This window comes from Acomys russatus, chromosome 22, assembly GCF_903995435.1.
Source record: "Acomys russatus chromosome 22, mAcoRus1.1, whole genome shotgun sequence".
Classification (NCBI taxonomy): domain Eukaryota; kingdom Metazoa; phylum Chordata; class Mammalia; order Rodentia; family Muridae; genus Acomys; species Acomys russatus.
Genome location: NC_067158.1, coordinates 7,048,916 through 7,067,098, shown reverse-complemented (window position 1 = coordinate 7,067,098; position 18,183 = coordinate 7,048,916). Strand labels below are relative to the sequence as shown.

Below are 18,183 nucleotides of genomic sequence, written 5' to 3'. Positions count from 1 at the left end.
GGCAGACGCAGGCGCATTGCTGTGAGTTCGAGGCCACCCTGGTCTACAAAGCGAGTCCAGGGCAGCCAGAGTTACATAGAGAAACCTGTCTCAAAAAACCAGAAACAAAACAAAAACAAAAATGTAGCTGGGTGTCGTGGAGCACACCTTTAATCCCAGCGCTCAGGAGGCAGTGGCAGAAGGATCTTTGTGAGTTCGAGGCCAGCTTGGTCTACAAAGCAAGTCTAGGACAGCCAAGGCTACCCAGAGAGACCCTGTCTTGAAAAACCAAAATAAATAAATAAATAAAAAGAAAAAACAAACAAACAAGCAAACAAAGGTAGTGGGCCAGATGTGGCCTATGAGCTGTAGCTCAGCAGTCCCTTATCCATGTCTGGGAGCTGGGCCCGCCCTGGTGTGTCATCTCCTACCAGAGATCACATCATTAAAGAAAAATTATTCTTCCTCTGCTAACAGCTATCAAATGCTTACAGCTCCTTGGCTAGTGGTGGAATTTTGAATTCACCTTTGCTCCTTTATGCTAGGATTTTTGTCTGTCTGGAACTTGCTCAAGTGCAAGTTAGCATCCTGTCAAACTCCCCACCCCCACCCCAGACAGGGTGGCTGTCCTGGACTCACTTTGCAGACCAGCTGGCCTCGAACTCACAGCAATCAGCCTGCCTCTGCCTCCCGAGTGCTGGGATTACAGGCTGTTGGGGACAATAGGCCATATGGCCAATGTTCAGCCATCTTGTCAGAGCCTGCACTTTTTTTTTTTTTTTTTGGTTTTTTGAGACAGGGTTTCTCTGTGTAGTCTTGGCTGTCCTGGACTCGCTTTGTAGACCAGGCTGGCCTCGAACTCACAGCGATCCGCCTGCCTCTGCCTCCCGAGTGCTGGGATTAAAGGCGTGCGCCACCACGCCCGGCCCCAGAGCCTGCACTTTTAAGTCTCTGTTTTTCCCAGAGTTTGCCTTTCACCAGAAACTAGCTGACCCTGTTGTGGGTCAGCAGTTAGACTAAAGACATATAGAGATGGAGCAACCTTGTTATAGTTTAGCAGTTAGACTAGACAAAAAGGGAGCCAGATACCCTGTGTGGCAGGACATTATGACCTTGTCTGGAATTCCCTGTGTTTTGAGAAAAGCCTGCAGCTGGGTTGCTATAGCAATATGCTTCCCTGCCTTCTGACTTATTTTTTTAAAGATTTTTATTTATTCATTATGTATAGTATTTTGCTTGCATGTATGCCTACAGGCCACAGGATGGCATGATATCTCACTACAGATGGTTGTGAGCCACCATGTGGTTGCTGGGACTTGAACTCAGGTCCTCTGGAGGAGCAGCCAGTGCTCTTACCCTCTGAGCCATCTCTCCAGCCCCCTGCCTTCTGACTTATCAAAGCTGCTGCCTGACTAATAAAGTTTGAGAGCTTGATCAATCAGACTTGCTCTCCTTCTTTGTGTCCTGCATTTTCAACAGGTGAGCTTCCTCCCGAGTTTTACTCGAACCCCGCAGGCCAGGACAACAGGTGTGCGCCACTGCCACCCGGCTCCCATCCTGTCATTTCTTTGTGAGCTCACTTGTGCAAACACCCTGTTTGTCTGAAAGACAAGGTTTCCTTGTCATCCCTCTGGCTCTAACAATCTTTCTGTCCCTTCTTCCATAAAGACTCCAGAGCACTGGGGCAAGGGGTGTGATATGTACACCCCATTTAGGGCTGTGTCACTCTCTTCCCGTTGAGGAGTGGAGGTTCTGTTACCTGCCATCTACAGCAAGGAGGACCTTCTCTGATGAGGCCTGAGAAACGCTCGGATGGATGCAAATGGCTGTAAGCCATTAAGGAACTGTTTACTATTATGTCCATTTACAAAGTAATAGTATTGGGTTTTCACCATACATTCTTGGCCCTTTAACAGTGCTAGGGATGGGCTCCAGAACATGAAGCAGGCCTTACATCTAATCAGATAGTGGTTTGTGCCATGTGACAGACTTTGTAGTTTGCAGGCTTTACAGCTAGGTGAGATTTGAAGGTGATCACTGTCCTCTTTCAGTGTTCATAACATTTTCCAGGTCAGTACAGGAGAATCTTGCAGGTGGGCACCAGCTGGATTTTTCAACGTTTTGTTTGTTTGTTGTTGTTGCTTGTGACTCTGTGCAGCCCTGGCTGTCCTGGACTCACTTTGTAGTCCATGCTGGCCTTAAACTCACAGTGATCCTCCTGCTTCTGCCTTCGAATGCTGGGATTCGAAGCATGCACCACCACTGCTTGGCTGATTTTTCCATGACTCCAATATGTGGTATCTTGTGTTTTTTGTTTGTTGTTTTGTGTATCCCTGGCTGTCTTGTAGTCCCTTTGTAGACCAGGCTGGCCTCGAACTCAGAGATCTACTAGGCTCTGGCTCCTGAGTGCTGGGATTAAAGGTGTGTGCTACACCTGGATTAAAATGTTTTATTTTACATGGATGAATGTTTGCCTACATGTCTATAACTACAGGTCAGAAGATAGCATCAGATCCTCTGGAACTGGAGTTACAGGCAGTTGTGAGCTGCCATGTAGGTGCTAGAAACTGAACCCAGGTCCTCTGCAAGAGGTATAAGTGCTTTTAGCCACAGGGCATGTCTCCAGCCCACACATCATATATATATTGAGACAGGGCTTCTTACTGAATCTACAGCTTAGCATTCTAGATAGTTCTCTGGCTGGCTACTGACTGACCTCCAGGGTTTTTCCCTACTGCCCCCAACCTGGCTAGAGTTACAGGTATCTACTGTCACACTTAACATTTATATGGGCACTGGGGTTCCAAATGAAGTTCATGTTTGTACAGCAGGCATGTTAGTCAGGGAGCCATCTCCCTAGTCCCTGTCTACTTTGTGAAAGTGCCATTATATTCAGCCTTTATACTGCTCCATTTAGAAAGGTTTGTAATCACTAGGACCCCTAGTTTCTATAAAGTCTACAACATGTACTATTTGCACCTACTAGAAAAAAAATTTTTTTTTCCAGACAAAGTTTCTATGTGTAGCCTTGGCTGTCCTGGAACTCTGTACACCAGGCTGGCTTCAAACTCAGAGATCCGCCTGCCTCTGCCTCCCAAGTACTGGGATTAAAGGTGTGAGCCACTGTACCCAGCCCTAGAAAAGGTTTGTTGAGCCCTCATGTAGATAATGGAAGAATCATCATGTCTAACAATACCTCTCTGGATTCTCAGAGCATTTGTGTGTCTGTCTGTGGGAACTGAACTGAGACACATGCGTGTACGTATGTATACAAGCTGCCTAACACCAAGTTACATCTCCAGCTCTGCACTATGCAACCCAGATGAGTCTCAAATGCGTGGCAGTCCTGCCTCTGCCTCCCAAGTATTGGAATTATAACTTGTCGCCGGGCGTGGTGGCGCACGCCTTTAATCCCAGCACTCGGGAGGCAGAGGCAGGCGGATCGCTGTGAGTTCGAGGCCAGCCTGGTCTACAAAGTGAGTCCAGGATGGCCAAGGCTACACAGAGAGACCCTGTCTCGAAAAACAAAACAAAACAAAAAGGAATTATAACTTGTGCGGCTATATCCCATGTGTGCTCTATCCCGCGAGGTGCTCTATCCCGCGAGGTGCTCTATCCCGCGAGGTGCTCTATCCCGCGAGGTGCTCTATCCCGCGAGGTGCTCTATCCCGCGAGGTGCTCTATCCCGCGAGGTACTCTATCCCCTGTGGTGTGTAGTAGTATATCCCGTCTGCTACTATATGCTGTGCACATTTCTTTTCCCTACACAAGCATGTGCCACCAGACTCATCACAAAGTTTTTATTTTTCTCACATAAGCAGTCTAAGGATAGACACAGGAGGAACCCAGATTATTTTTTACTTATTTTTTTTTTTTTGGTTTTTCGAGACAGGGTTTCTCTGTGTATCTCTGGATGTCCTGGACTCTCTTTGTAGACCAAGCTGGCCTCGAACTCACAGAGATCTGCCTGCCTTTGCCTCCCAAGGGTTTGGATTAAGGGTGTGTACCACCGTACCACGCCTGTATGAGAAATATATCTTGAAAATAAATAAATAGCCGGGCAGTGGTAGCACACACCTTTAATCCCAGTACTTGGGAGGCAGAGGCAGGCGGATCTCTGTGAGTTTGAGTCTAGCCTGGTCTACAAAGAGAGTCCAGGACATCCAGAGATACACAGAGAAACCCTGTCTCAAAAAGAAAGAAAGAAAAAAAAGACATTGTTTCCCTGTGTAGCCTTGGCTATCCTGGAATTCACTCTGTAGACATGGCTGGCTTCGACCTCAGAGATCTACATGCCTCTGACTCTGCAGTACTGGGATTAAAGGCATGCAGGACTACCTGTCAGGGACCCAGATTTTACTACTGTATATCAATTTTAAGTTAATTCTTATCCTGTTTGTAACTCCAATGTTAGGGGGCACTGACAGGTAAAGGATGGCTGTACATAGTGACACGCACCTGTAATCCCAGTTCTCAGAAGGCAGAAGCATGAGGAATTTGAATTCAATGTTAGCCTGGGCTAACACAGAAGAACCCCGGTCTGGCAAAAGTACTGTATCAACCCTACAAAATGTTTATTTTACTTAATTACGTTTTTCTTATGTGCTTTTGAGGTTTGCCTTTATGTTTTTCTGTAGGAACTGGATCTACAGACAATTGTCAACCCCCTATGGGTGCTGAGAATTGAACCCAGGTCCTCTGGAAGAGCAGCCAGTGTTCTTAATGGCTGAGCCATCTCTCCAGGCCCTATTTATTATTATTTTGTTTTGTTTTTCTGAGACAGGGTTCCTCTGTGTAGCTCTGGCTATCCAGGAACTCACTTTGTAGACCAGGCTGGCCTTGAACTCACAGAGATCTGCTTGCCTCTGCCTCTCAAGTGCTGGGATCAAAGGCATGTGCTACCATGCCTGGCTTACTTATTTTTTTAAATTAATTTCCATATTTATTTAAAATCAGTTTCAGGCAAAGGGAAGGGTTAAAATGCATTTTATTGGTTGAAATAATCCATTTATGAGGATGGGTAATTCTTCCCCAAAGACTCAATACTGTACAGACATGTCAATATCATAGGCAAAAACTTCAAAGGTATGAACAACCTTAGAGAAACTCGGTTACCAAGACTGCTAGTTTAAAACAAATTAAAAATATTCCTTTGGAGGCTGGAGAGATGGCTCAGTGGTTAAGAGCACTGTCTGCTCTTCCAGAAGTCCTGAGTTCAATTCCCAGCAACCACATGGTGGCTCACAACCATCTATGAGATCTGGTGCCCTCTGAGGTTCAGGTAGAACACTATAAAAAAATAAATCTTTTATTGTTTTATTATTATTATTATTATTATTATTATTATTATTATTATTATTATTATTATTATTATTATTGGTTTTTTGAGACAGGGTCTCTCTGTGTTAGCCTTGGCCTTGGCTGTCCTGGATTCGCTTTGTAGACCAGGCTGGCCTCGAACTCACAGAGTGCTGGGATCAAAGGCATGCGCCACCAAGCCCGACACAAATAAATAAATCTTAAAAAAAAAATTCCTTCGGTAAGGGTAGGAAGTTGCCTTTCTCAAATCCAGGTTCACTAATGCCAAGTGAAAAAAACTGGGACCTGCTGGGAGGAAAAAAAAAAGTTGTTATGAGGCTGAAGAGATGGTTCAAAGGTTAAGAGCACTGTCTACTCTTCCAAAGGTCCCGAGTTCAATTCCCAGCAACCACATGGTGGCTCACGAGCATCTGTAAAATGAAATCTGGTTCCTTCTTGTACAGGCAGGCACACATGTAGGTAGAATACTATATAAATGATAAATAAATCTTAAAAAAGGAAAGGGTAGACAAAGATTGGCAGGAACATGACGTCTACTGAAACAATAATCAGGGACATTAACATGTTAAGTGGGGGAGGAGGAGGTTGGAGGGAAACTTTGTAGCAGTTCCAGTACATAGAGTGACACACCCCGACAAGATATCTCAAAAAATTACTATAGGGGGGCTGGGCGTGGTGGCAGAGGTAGGTTGATCTCTAAGTTCGAGGCCAGCCTTGTCTACAAAGCAAGTCCAGGACAGCCAGGACTACAAGTGAAACCCTGTCTCGAAAAACAAAAAATTACTCTAGGGCTGGGAAATGGTGGTGCTCCCAGTACTCAGGGAGGCAGAGGCAGGTGGATCTCTGTGAGTTCAAGGCCAGTCTGGCCTACAAAGCGAGTCCAGGACAGTCAAGAGCTACACAGAGTGACCCTGACAACCAAAAATTACTACAGGGTCTTCCTTAAGTGGTATGGTTGCAGTTTGGGAATTATGTACATGACCTTTCACTTTGTGGTCACTATGTAAATGTTAGAATGTTTAAAATTTTAAAAATATAATTTTAAAGCCAGGCATGGTGGCCCACACCTTTAATCCCTTGGAGGTAGGGGCAGGCGGATCTCTGTGCGTTGGAGGCCAGCCTGGTCTGCAGAGCAAGTTCTAGGACAGCCAAGGTTGTTACAGAGAAACCTTGTCTCGAAGGAAAAAATAAACAAAACCGTTGCTTTTACTCATGTTTTGGCTGTATGTATGTGTGCCAGGAGCGTTTGGGTGACAGCACAGGTCTGAAGAGGGCGTCTATCTCTGGGACTGGCTCTAGAAGGGTGTGAGGCACCATGTGGGGGCTGGGAACTGAACCCTGGGCCCCCTGCAAGTGCTCCTAACTGCTGAGACACCTGAGCTTCTAGCTCATTCTTAATTGCAATACCGAACTTAAGCTGGGTGCCTCTTTCACTTGTTCTTCACTTCTCTTTCCTATTTTCTTTTTTAAAAGACTTATTTATTATGTATACAATATTCTCCTGCATATAACAACTGCAGGCCAGACCGGGGGTGGGGGACGGAAACGGACTAGCTCTCATTCTAGATGGTTGTGAGCCACCATGTGGTTGCTGGGCATTGAACTCAAGGACCTTTGGAAGAACAGCCAGTGCTCTTAACCTCTGAGCCATCTCTCCAGCCCTATTTCTTTTGACACCGGAGTGTGTGTGTCAAAGTTTCTCAGGTTGCCTTCCAACTCGGAGCAATGCTCCTGCCTGCGTTTATGTTTACTGTCGCAAACCATCATGGCAGGCCTTGTTCCTCACGGCAGTAGCTCCTGCTGTGTGTGTGTCTCTGATGAGAAAGCCTAATATACCATTTCCGATGAAGAACGGGGAGGCACATTATGAGGAGACCTCGTGCGTAAAAACACATCATGGTTTTCCCTCCGCGCCATTTCTAGTCCCGTCAAGGTGTCTCACTGCTGAGGGGCAGATGAGCCTCTCAGAATCAATCGCACGACCGCGATAAACAGGGATTCAGGTTAGGACGCGCCCTGGGCTGTTCCATTCGCACGAAGCCAGGTGGGGAAGACAGCCGCGCGCCGGAACCCGCTGACCCACCGCGGCGGTCTCCACCCCATAGTGCCCGGGCGGCGGCCAAACTTCGCAGCGCGTCCCCTGGGGGGGGAGAACCGGGCGGCGAGAGGGCGAGGCGGGGAGAGCGGCGCACCGGTCCGGGCTCCGGCGGAACCTCCCCGGAGGGAGGGAGCGAGCGAGGCAGCGCGGAGCCGGCCGGGGCGGGAGAGCACGCGTTGCCGCGACCCGCCCGCAGCCTCCGCCATCTTCCACTCACCCGAGTCCCCCCCGCGGCAGCGGGCGGCGCGCTTCCCTTCCGGCCGCTGACAGAGATCCGGCCGGGGCGGGGCGGGCGGGCGCGCGGAGGGGGTGGTGGGGGTGGGCCGAGCGAGGGCGGGGAGGCCGGACGGAAGAGGAAAGGGAGGGAGGGCGGCCAGCGAGCGGCTCCCGCGGGGCGTGCGGCGTGCGGAGGGAGGCGGAGCAGGGCGGGGAGCAGCAGGGAGGGCGGAGGAATGCGAGCGCGAGGCGCCTCTCCTCGGCTCCCTCGCCTGGGCGGAAAGAGCCGAGCGCAGCCCGAGCGCTCCACTAAAATGGCGGCGGCGGCAGCGGCGGCGGTGGCCGCGGCGTCTGGTCGGTGCTGAAGTGACTCTGCTGCTTCGCTCCCCGCCCGCCCCTTCCTCCTCCTCCCTCCCCAGTCCTTCCCCCTTCCCCCCCGCCATCGCCGCCGCCGCCCGCGCCTCGGCGCCCCTGAGGCCTGCGCCGCCCTCGCTCCCCCCCCTCGCCCCCGCCCGCTCCCGGGCCCGCCGGCCCCCTCCCCCACCCTCCGCTCCCCGCCCCGTCCTCGCCGCCGCCCGCCCGCTCGCTCTCCCTCCCGCCCTCCCGCCCTCCCTCCCCGCCGGCAGGCCGGCCCCCTCCCCTGCCACCGTCCCCTCCCCCCCGCCGGTCGGGATCAGTCAGTGTGATCCGAAGCGGGGGAGGGGGGGCGGCGGCGGCCGAACGATGTGCGAGAACTGCGCAGACCTGGTGGAGGTGTTAAATGAGAGTAAGTAGCCGGGGCGGGGGTGGACCTGTCGGGGTGCACGGCTCGCGGGGGGTGGGGTGGGGTGGGGTGGGGGAGCCCGGCTTCCGTGGCTTGCGGGACGGACGCACGGACGGCGTGCGGGCCTGTGGGCCCCGGAAGGTGCGCGGTGGCCCGGCGGTCGCGGCGCCTCGGGCCCAGGCCCGCCGGCTTACCTGGGCGCCCGAGAGGCCGCGGCGCAGCTCCGGCCCGGTCAGGCCTGGGCGCTCCGGGAAAGTTTCCTCATTACAGGTGTCAATTAATGAAGGGCCCTGGCGAGCCCGTCCGCCCCGCTCCCCCCCCACCCTCCCTCCCCCGGCGGAGACGGTGTGGGAGGTGGGGTCGGAGCGCCAGGCTTTGCTCCGCAGTCGAGCCCCAGGGCCGCCCTCTTTGATTTCCAGCGTGCCGGGGAGGCCTCGCTTACCTGCTAATTTTCATTAAAGTCCCTGGGAGAAGGGTGGTGATTTTTTCCCCCCCTTCCCTTGAGGGTGTGTGGGTGTATTAAATCCATCTGCCAGCCCTTAAATAGCAGAAAATGAACTGCGGTAGTGATGACTGGAGCCGTCTTACCTTAATTAAAAATAAAAGGCGATAGTATTTCTTTAGTGTACCATTCGTCGTTGAAATAGTAAAATTTATTAGGAGGAGATGTCTGTACCAGAGACAGCCACTCCGGCTAGTCATGGTCTGTCTCTGGAAATGAAAGGCCTTATTCTATATTATTATATTACATATTTTATTTTTGGCCCATGCAAGATTGCATTTGTGCTTAAAGGACCAAGGTGTATTGCAAGGCAGCCACCTACGGGCCCAGGGGCCTAGGTTGGAAGAGGTGATTTACATGAAAAGACAATTTACACAATTCGCACATTGTGATAAAATGTTCATTTGAGGTGTTGAAACTTACATTCACTGTGATATTTTGACAGATTTCCAAACTTAACATTCTTTTTATTTTTTTGTTTTTTTTAAGACAACGTCTCTCTGTGTAGCCTTGGCTGTCCTGGACTTGCTTTGTAGATCAGGCTGGCCTGGAACTCACAGCGATTCACCTGCCTCTGCCTCCCAAGTGCTGGGATTAAAGGCGTGTGCCACCACCATCCGGCGACATTCTTTTTAATACATTCATTTAAATAGTTGGTTTAAGACTGTAACATCATTTTTGTGTTTAAAATTTACTTTATTATGTGCTCGGATTTCTCTTTAATAACTTAAAGGTATGTGATTTATTTTCAGCTGTATATTTACTTCCTGACAGATGAAAGTAGGTGTTTGCATATATTCCTACATTTCCCATTATTTGTGTCATCTTAACTTTTCCATTTTATGGTTATCTCTATTTTGATAGAAACTTCATTTTTGGTACAAGTGATCTGATAAGCACAAGTCCTTAGTACTCATTTCAGTAAAACATTTCGTATCTTAGATATATATTGATGATTCTGACTTTGCTCTCAAGCTTGGAAGTAGTTTTATTGTTTAGTTATGCTTAAGGAAAAGATTAATTTTTATTATTTTTTTGAGACAGGGTTTCCCTGTGTAGCCTTTGCTGTCCTGGACTCGGCGTTGTAGACCAGGATGGCCTCGAACTCACAGCCATCTGCCTGCCTCTGCCTCTTGAGTGCTGAGATTAAAGGCATGGGCCAGCACTGCCCACTTAATTTTTATTATTTTTAGTTGTTTGTAGGTATGTGTGTGTCTTGATGTGGGTAGATTCATGTGAGTACGTGGCCCTGTAAGGCCACAGATATCAAATCCCTTGGAGCTAGAGTTACAGACAGTTGTGAGCTGCCCCATGCGGTGCAGAGAACTGAACCCAGTCCCTCTGAAAGCACCAAGTGCCCTTGTCCTCCAGCTCCCTTGGGGTGATTTAAGCATTGTTTTAAGCCTAATTAGGAATGTTTTAAACATAGTATCTCAAGAAAGTTTATTTGAAAAGAGATGGCATCTGCACTATAAAGAAAGATACTGTTTTTAAGGGCTGGAAAGAATGCTCAGCTTTACTCTGTATGCCAGTTGACTTGAAAGTGTGTTCTCAGCCCACACTTGCTCACACATGCAAGTTAACAGTAAAAAGATAAAGGCATCATTTAAGATTATCTGTGAAACTCTTGAAACTTTGTGTAAGTCAGTGGTCTCCAAAGGTACTTATCTCTTTAATGTTTTCTTTTTCTTTCTTCTGGTCTTTTGGGACAGGGTTTCTCTGTGTTAGCCTTGGCTGTCCTGAACTCGCTTTGTAGACCAGGCTGGCCTCGAACTTACAGTGATCCACCTGCCTCTGCCTCTTCCTCTGGAGCGCTGGGATTAAAGGCGTGCTCCACCACCGCCCCGCTTTAATGTTTTCTTTAAGGCTGATTCGAAAAAAAAGTCTTTAATCATTATCTCATGAGATACTTTTTTTTCTTTTTTGATTTTCTAGACGGTTTCTCTGTGTAGCCTTGGCTGTCCTGAACTCACTTTGTAGACCACAGCAATCTGCCTGCTTCTGCCTCCCAAGTTCTGGGATTAAAGGTGTGTACCACCACCGACTGGCCCCAAGATACTTTTTTTTTTTTTTTTAAAGCATTGTAGTTGTCTTAAATGTTTTCATGTATAGTGAGACCCTATCTCAAAATGATATTTTCTTCCCTTTTTTTTTTTTGAGACAGGGTTTCTCTGTGTAGTCTTGGCTGTCTTAGACCAGGCTGGCCTCCAGCAGTGTGCCTGCCTCTGTCTCCTGAGTGCTGGCGTCCCATGCCTGGCTCAAAGCAATATTTCATTTGTGCTGTTCTTGCATCCCAAGTACATACTGTATCTCACTGTGGAAATGGTTGCCAATGCACATGATGGATGGAGCTTCATGATGAGCATGCTGGTTGAACTTTGACTAAAGCTTGTTGAATTAGCCTGGTCTGGTGGCACAGGCTTGTTCCTAATCCCAGCTACTCAGGAAGCTGAGGCAGGGGAATCAAGGATCTTCCTGGAGTACAAGATGATTTCAAGGCCAGTTTGGGTAATTTAGTGAGACATTGTCTCAAAATAAGGAATAGTGGTGTTTTCCTAGTGTGGCTGAGGCCCTGGCTTCAACCTCCAGGATTGGACCATTCCCCCCCATCCCCCACCCCCCAAAAGAACAAAGAGAATCAGCTTTTTTTCCCCCTTTTGATGTTTCAAGACTTTGGATGTCTTGACCAGGCTGGTCTTGAACTCAAAGAGATCAGCCTGCCTCTGTCTACCTAAGTGCTGGGATTACAGGTGTGTGCCACAACCACCGCTCAACCTGTTTTTTGATAGTTCAAGGCTGGCCTTGAACTCCTTCCTGGTTGGTCCTCTTGTCTCAGGGTCTTAAGTGTTGGAGCTACAGCTCCTCCACATATAAAAGCTTTGTAGACTAGGCTGGCCTCAGACTCACAGAGATCCATCTGCCTCTGTCTCCTGAGTGCCTGGATTAAAGGTGTGTGTGCGCGCGCCCCCCCCCCCGGCCCCCCCCCCCCCCAGTATATATAATCTCCCAGAATGTACATTGTGCAGCTCACAGACATTTGCTGTTTGTTTTCTTTTTCAGTATTTTATTTAACTTTATGTGCATTGGTGTGAGGGAGTCAGGTCTTGGAGTTACAGACAGTTGTGAGCTGCCATGTGGATGCTGGGAATTGAACCTGGGTCCTTTGGAAGAGCAGGCAGTGCTCTTAACCACTGAGCCATCTCTCCAGCCCCTCACAGACATTTGTAATTGAATTCCTAGGGGATCCAGTGTGCACAGACACATAGATACAAATGTAAGCAGTTATAAAAAAGGTAATATTAGGGCTGTGAATGTCGCTTAGTTGGTAGAATGTTTGCCTGACACATGTGAAGTCCTGAGTTTGGTCCTTGGTACCACATAAATTGGCTTTATGATGCACTTCCATAGTCCTAGGACTTGGTGAGTGGAAGTGGGAGATGAGGGCTACGCGTGCGTTGAGAGCAGCCTGGGCGAGGGAGACCCTGTAGTCAGTCGGTAATGGTGATGTCAGCTAAGGCCGCTTTGCGGAGTTGAGCTCTGATAGCGCCAGTGTAGCGAAGCACTTGTGGAACCTATTTAAAGTCACCTTGCACATTAGCAGATACCAAGCAAATGTTTGGTAAAAGCTTTTCTCACATGTGCAGGTAACTTCCCTTTGTACTTTGTACCTGAATATTGAACCAGCTTTGCGCCCCCTGGCCGCTGGAAAGTTAACAGCCACAGGAGTGCTGTGGCAGGGGCTTGCCACTCAGGAACCAAGAGCAATATGAGCACTTGCAGAATCCCTGTTTCTTTACTTTAAAAAAAATGTGAGAACTTTTATGTCTATTTTCATTCAGCAAAGGAACAGAAAGAGAACACCCTCTCCTGGGAAGCAAGCAGTGGGGAATGAGGAGACTTTGAGGGGTGTGCTCTCCTCCTGTGTGCTGGAGCAGTGTGCCTTTATTGAAGTTGCAGTTATCAAAGAAGACATGGACGAACTGGCCAGATTCTGTGTCATTGAGGATGCCGTGCTAGAAATGGAGGAACAGTTTAAAATCCATCTTATGGGAATTTCAAGAAAAGTAGCTGCATTTGATGAAATTGTAGGTTGTTCATAGGCCAGAGCTACAATTGTCAGATTTTATTTATTTATTTAAAGATTTATTATTTATACAGTATTCTACCTGCGTGTGAGTCAGCAGGCCAGAAGAGGGCACCAGATCTTATTACAGATGGTTATGAGCCACCTTGTGGTTGCTGGGAGTTGAACTCAGGACCTCCGGAAGAACAGCCAGTGCTCTTGACCTCTGAGTCATCTCTTCAGCCCCCTCTTTCTTTCTTTTTAAAGTTCTTTTTTGAGACTGAGTTTATTTAAACTCTGTCCTAGACTGCTGTCCTAGACTTGCTTTGAAGACCTAGTTGGCCTTGAACTCAGAGATCCACCTGCCTCTGCCTGGGATTAAAGGTGTGTGCCACCACGCCTAGCTGCTTATGGGCTTTTCTAATAAAAATTGTCAGACTCATTCTTTAATCCCTTTCAATTGAGTTTGGTATAATGTGGGACCCATTTGTCTTCACATCTGTATACAAATATTATGACAAAAAAGTTGCCCTGCCAAACAACTATGTATAATATAATATTCATGTGCTCTTAGGTTGGTCAGAAAATGATGACCCTAACCAATCAAGAGGATAGCCTAGGCTCTCCTCGACACTGAGCACTTTATGTTGTGGTTGAAACAGTGCCTATTGGTTGTTCAGTCTTAGAGGGGCCCAGGTTGGAACCCCTTTGTCTCTTTATCCTTCCACTTTGCAGCAATGATGACGATGGTCTGTCACCAGGTTACAGACTGTTTCTTGCTTTGCTGTATTTGCTGCAAAAGGTCCAGCCTTTATTCACTTTTATGGCCTTCAAGGAAATTATGTGAAGGTAGGATATGCAGCTTTCTCTGGGTGTATTTTTGGATGCCAAGTATATGTTTCTAAAGTGTTAAGTGGTTTTCAAGCAAACCTGATGTAGCAGCATGGCAAATCTGTTGAGCAGCGGGCCTTGTGGCAGTATCTCTTTCACAATGTGTGGTCCTAGAGCAGGTGGGCATGGGAAGCTTTGGGAATACTTGCCATTGCCAGCATGATTATTGGGTCATCTTCCAGGCCATGAAGAGATATGGGGGGCCATGGGTGAGGCTCTCTTGCTGGCTGATGGTGTTACACACAGGCAGGAGGATCTATGAGCTTGAGGCCAGCCTGGTCTACAGAGCAAACTCCAGTTAAAGGCAAGGCTACACAGAGAAGCCTTGTCTTGAAAAACCAAAAATCAGCCAGTGTGGCGCACGCCTTTAATCCCAGCACTCGGGAGGCAGAGGCAGCTGGATCCCTGTGAGTTCGAGGCCAGCCTGGTCTACAAAGTGAGTCTAGGACAGCCAAGGCTACACAGAAACCCTGTCTCGAAAAACTAAACCAAACCCCAAAACCCAAAAATCAACCAACCAACCAAAACACCACCACCAAAAAGTAAGAAAGAAAATTGTCATGGGTTGGTATATGGTTCTTTCAGGAACATGTTGAACCCTTATGTTTGATCCCAGCACCCCATAAAATCTTAGTGGTACACACCTGTATTCCTAGCACCTGGGATGGGGGTGGATGCAGTAGGTTCACAAGTGCAAAGTCATCTTCAGCTACATAGGAACTTTGAGGTGAGCCAGGGCTGCATGAGACCCTTTCTCTGCCAAAGTAAGCAAAAGGAAAATGGATGTGGGACTGCAGATGTGCCACAGCAGAAGTCAGGTTTGGGTCCACGGGAACTAGAGTTCCAGGCTGTTGTGAGCTGCCATGTGGATGTTTGGAACTGCCGTGGAGCCTTTGCAAGAGCAAGCATTCTTAATTGCTGAGTCATCTTTTTAGCCCCCAGATAATATTTTTACAGTTATACAAGACAATACTTCTTACAGTTGTCTATGAAAGCTTGATATATAAAGCATAGTGATTATTAATATGTGCAGTAAATACAGTTAGGGCTCCTAGGTGACTGGTGTGTTTTTGAGTATGAGACAGTCTGCGTGTGGAAGGCAGGGTACTCTCTGTAGGTACTAGGCAGTGGATTCCAGTTGTCAGGCTTGGTGGTGATTGTTTTTACTTGTTGGATTATCTTGCTGGCTTGAAGATTGCTCATTATGTAGCCATGACTAGTTGGAACTGTGTATGTAGACTGGGCTGGCCCTATAATGCTTTCCTCTGCCTCCCAAGTGCTGCAATTAAAGATGTATGTTACCGGGCTGGAGAGATGGCTCAGCGGTTAAGAGCATTGACTGCTCTTCCAGAGGTCATGAGTTCAATTCCCAGCAACCACATGGTGGCTCACAGCCATCTATAAATGTGATATGGTGCCCTCTTCTGACCTGCAGACGTACATGCAGGCAGAGCACTGTATACATAATAATAAATAAATCTTAAAAAAAAAAAAAAAAGATGTATGTTACCATGCTGGCTAGGTTGCTGATTTTTAAACTATAGTTCTAGTGCTATGAACACTAATCACAAAGTTTTATGTATTTCTATGTTACTCAAAGAGTGTAAAAAATTTTTAAAAAAGATTTATTGATTTATTGTTTATATTGTATTCATCCTGCATGTGAGTAGGCCAGAAGAGGACACCAGGTCTCATTCTAGATATTGTGAGCCATCATGTGGTTGCTGGGAGTTGAACTCAGGACCTTTGGAAGAACAACCAATGCTCTTAAACCTCTGAGCCATCTCTCCAGCCTGAGTTTAAAATTTTTTTTTTTTTTTTTTTTTTTTTTTTTGGTTTTTCGAGACAGGGTCTCTCTGTGTAGCCTTGGCCATCCTGGACTCACTTTGTAGACCAGGCTGGCCTCGAACTCACAGCGATCCGCCTGCCTCTGCCTTCTGAGTGCTGGGATTAAAGGTGTGCGCCACCACTGCCCTGCTAAAATTTCTTTATTCCATCTCTTTAGTGTATGTGTGTCCACAGCCCATATAGATGAGCCATGGCACGAGTGTGGCAGTCAAAGGACAGCTTTCCACCACATGGGTCCTGGGAACTGAACTGATGTCGGGCTTGGCTACAGGTGCCTTTATGCACTGAGCCATCTCTCTAGCCCTACCTTTTAATGCAGGTTTCATATTCTGTGCTGTTAGCTAAATACAGCCTAGGATTACATGATTTTTATTTTTATTTTGTCTTTGATGAGGCAAAACAATAAAATTAAAACCTATGGGAGGCAGGGGAAGAAAATCCAAACCAAAAAAATTGTTACTGCTGACTCCTGAAGTGGCTCTGAAATATTTTTTTTCCCCCAAGGACCGTTGCACTGAGAACAAAGTTAAACAATGTAAGATTTAGCTAGTTTAATTTAACATTGCCAGCTGCTTTTTAAAAATAACTAAAATATTTTTATTTATGTGCATTGGTGTTTTGCCTGCATGTAAGTCTGTGTGGTATCAGACCTTGGAGTTACAAACAGGTGTGAGCTGGTATTTGGGTGCTGGAAATTGAACCAGGGTCCTTTGGAAGAACAGGTAGTGAGTGCTCTTAACTGCTGAGCCATCTCTCCAGCCCCTGACAACTGCTTTTTTGTTTTTACTCTTTTAAAAAATTTTATTTATGTGTAATGGGTATTTTGCCTACATGTCTGTTTGTGCACCATGTGTGTACAGTGCCCAAGGCACAGAGAAAGTATGGGATTCTTTGGGACTGGAGTTATAGATAGATGATGGTAACTGTTATGTATGTGCTGGGAAGAGCAGCCAGTGCTGTTGACTTGAGCCATCTTTCCAGCCCCTAATTTTTAAAAATTAACAAAGAAATCGGTTTCATTATGGCATTTTTGTACATAATTTGTTTTTTGTTAATTTCTTTTCTACTTTCATGCCAAGTGTGTTCTCTTTCCTTTACGGTGTCTTCTAAACCTGTATCTCATTTTTGATGCTCCTTTGTAATTTAATGAACTATACCCATAATAAACTTACACGCATATATGTATGCAGGCACAACCAGAAGCACACACATATAAAATAAAAGCTAGAATCCATATGTGAGAGAGAACATGTAGTTTTTGTCTTTGTGTGTCTGATTACTTAATATAGTTTCCAGGTCTATCCATTTTTTTAAGATTTATTTTACTTTACATGTATAAGTATTTTGCTTACATGTGTATGCACGTGTAGAGTGCATGCTTAGTACCCGCAGAGATCACAAGAAGGCATTGGATCCCCTGTAACTGGAGTTAGAGTTGGTGGGAGCAAGCATGCTGCTGCTGGGCACCAAGAGAACTCAGGTCCTTTGCAAGAAAGTGCTCTTAACCACTGAACCATCTTTCCAGCCCCTATCCATTTTTCTGCATATTTAATTTTTCTTTATGGTTGACTAAAATTCCATTTGTGTGTGTGTGTGTATGTGTGTGTGTGATCACATTTTCATTATCTATTCACTTGTTGATGGATAAGTAGATTAATTCCATTTTCTTTTTCTTCTTTGAGACAAGGTCTCTGTGTAGCTCTGGATGTCCTGGACTTACTTTGTAGACCAGGTTGGACTTGGAACTCACAGAGCCTTTCTCTGCCTCCTGAGTGCTGGGGTCACAGGCATGTGACACTGCACCCAGCTTCGTTCCATGTCTTGTGAAAGAGAACAACAGTGTGAGTACAGCCAGGCGTGCTGCTTACTAGCACTTAGGAGGCAGGGGCAGGACAGTCTGTATGTTTGAGGCTGCTCTGCATTTCTAATTCCAGAACAGCCAGTGCTACATAGTGAGAACCTGTCCAAAAAAAGATGTGCAGGTATGTCTGTGGCAGGATATAAAGCCTTTGGTTATGTATATTCCCAGGAATAGTACATATGGGCTATATGTATTTTGAATCTCTCATGAATTTCTATTCTGATTTCTGTACTTGCACTCTCAATAGCAGTGAAAAATGGGTTGGGTTCCTTTTTTCTGTTTCCTCTCCAGATTTTACTTTTTTTTTAACTTTTTAGTTTTTTGAGACATGCAGCCCTGGCTGTCCTGGAATCATTTTCTAGACCAGGCCCACCACGCACTCACAGCGATCCGCCTGCTTCTGTCTCCCCAGTGCTGGGATTACAGGAGTGCGCCATCACTGCCCAGCAAAAATTGTTTTCTTTGCATTTATTAACTTCCTGTGTGTGTGTGTGTGTGTGTGTGTGTGTGTGTGTGTGTGTGTGTGTGTGTACACGCACGCATGCACGTTTGTCCATGTGACCATATGTGAGGAAGTCAAAGGACAGCTTTCAGTGTTTGGCTCTTTTGCTTCTACATTCAGGGGCTGGACTCGGGTGGGTAG

The 18,183-nt window shown here is 46.9% G+C and overlaps 1 protein-coding gene across 1 annotated transcript in view; it reads left to right on the top strand.

Moving 5' to 3' along the window:
* The first annotated feature begins 8,264 nt into the window (after positions 1-8,264).
* The window catches only part of Usp34 (ubiquitin specific peptidase 34), a 172,477-nt gene continuing 162,558 nt past the window's right edge, over positions 8,265-18,183 (top strand). Inside the window, exon 1 of the mRNA XM_051164973.1 lies at positions 8,265-8,378. Within this exon, the coding sequence (XP_051020930.1) occupies positions 8,336-8,378 (43 nt within the window). The 5' untranslated portion in view covers positions 8,265-8,335. The remainder of the gene's footprint in view (positions 8,379-18,183) is intronic.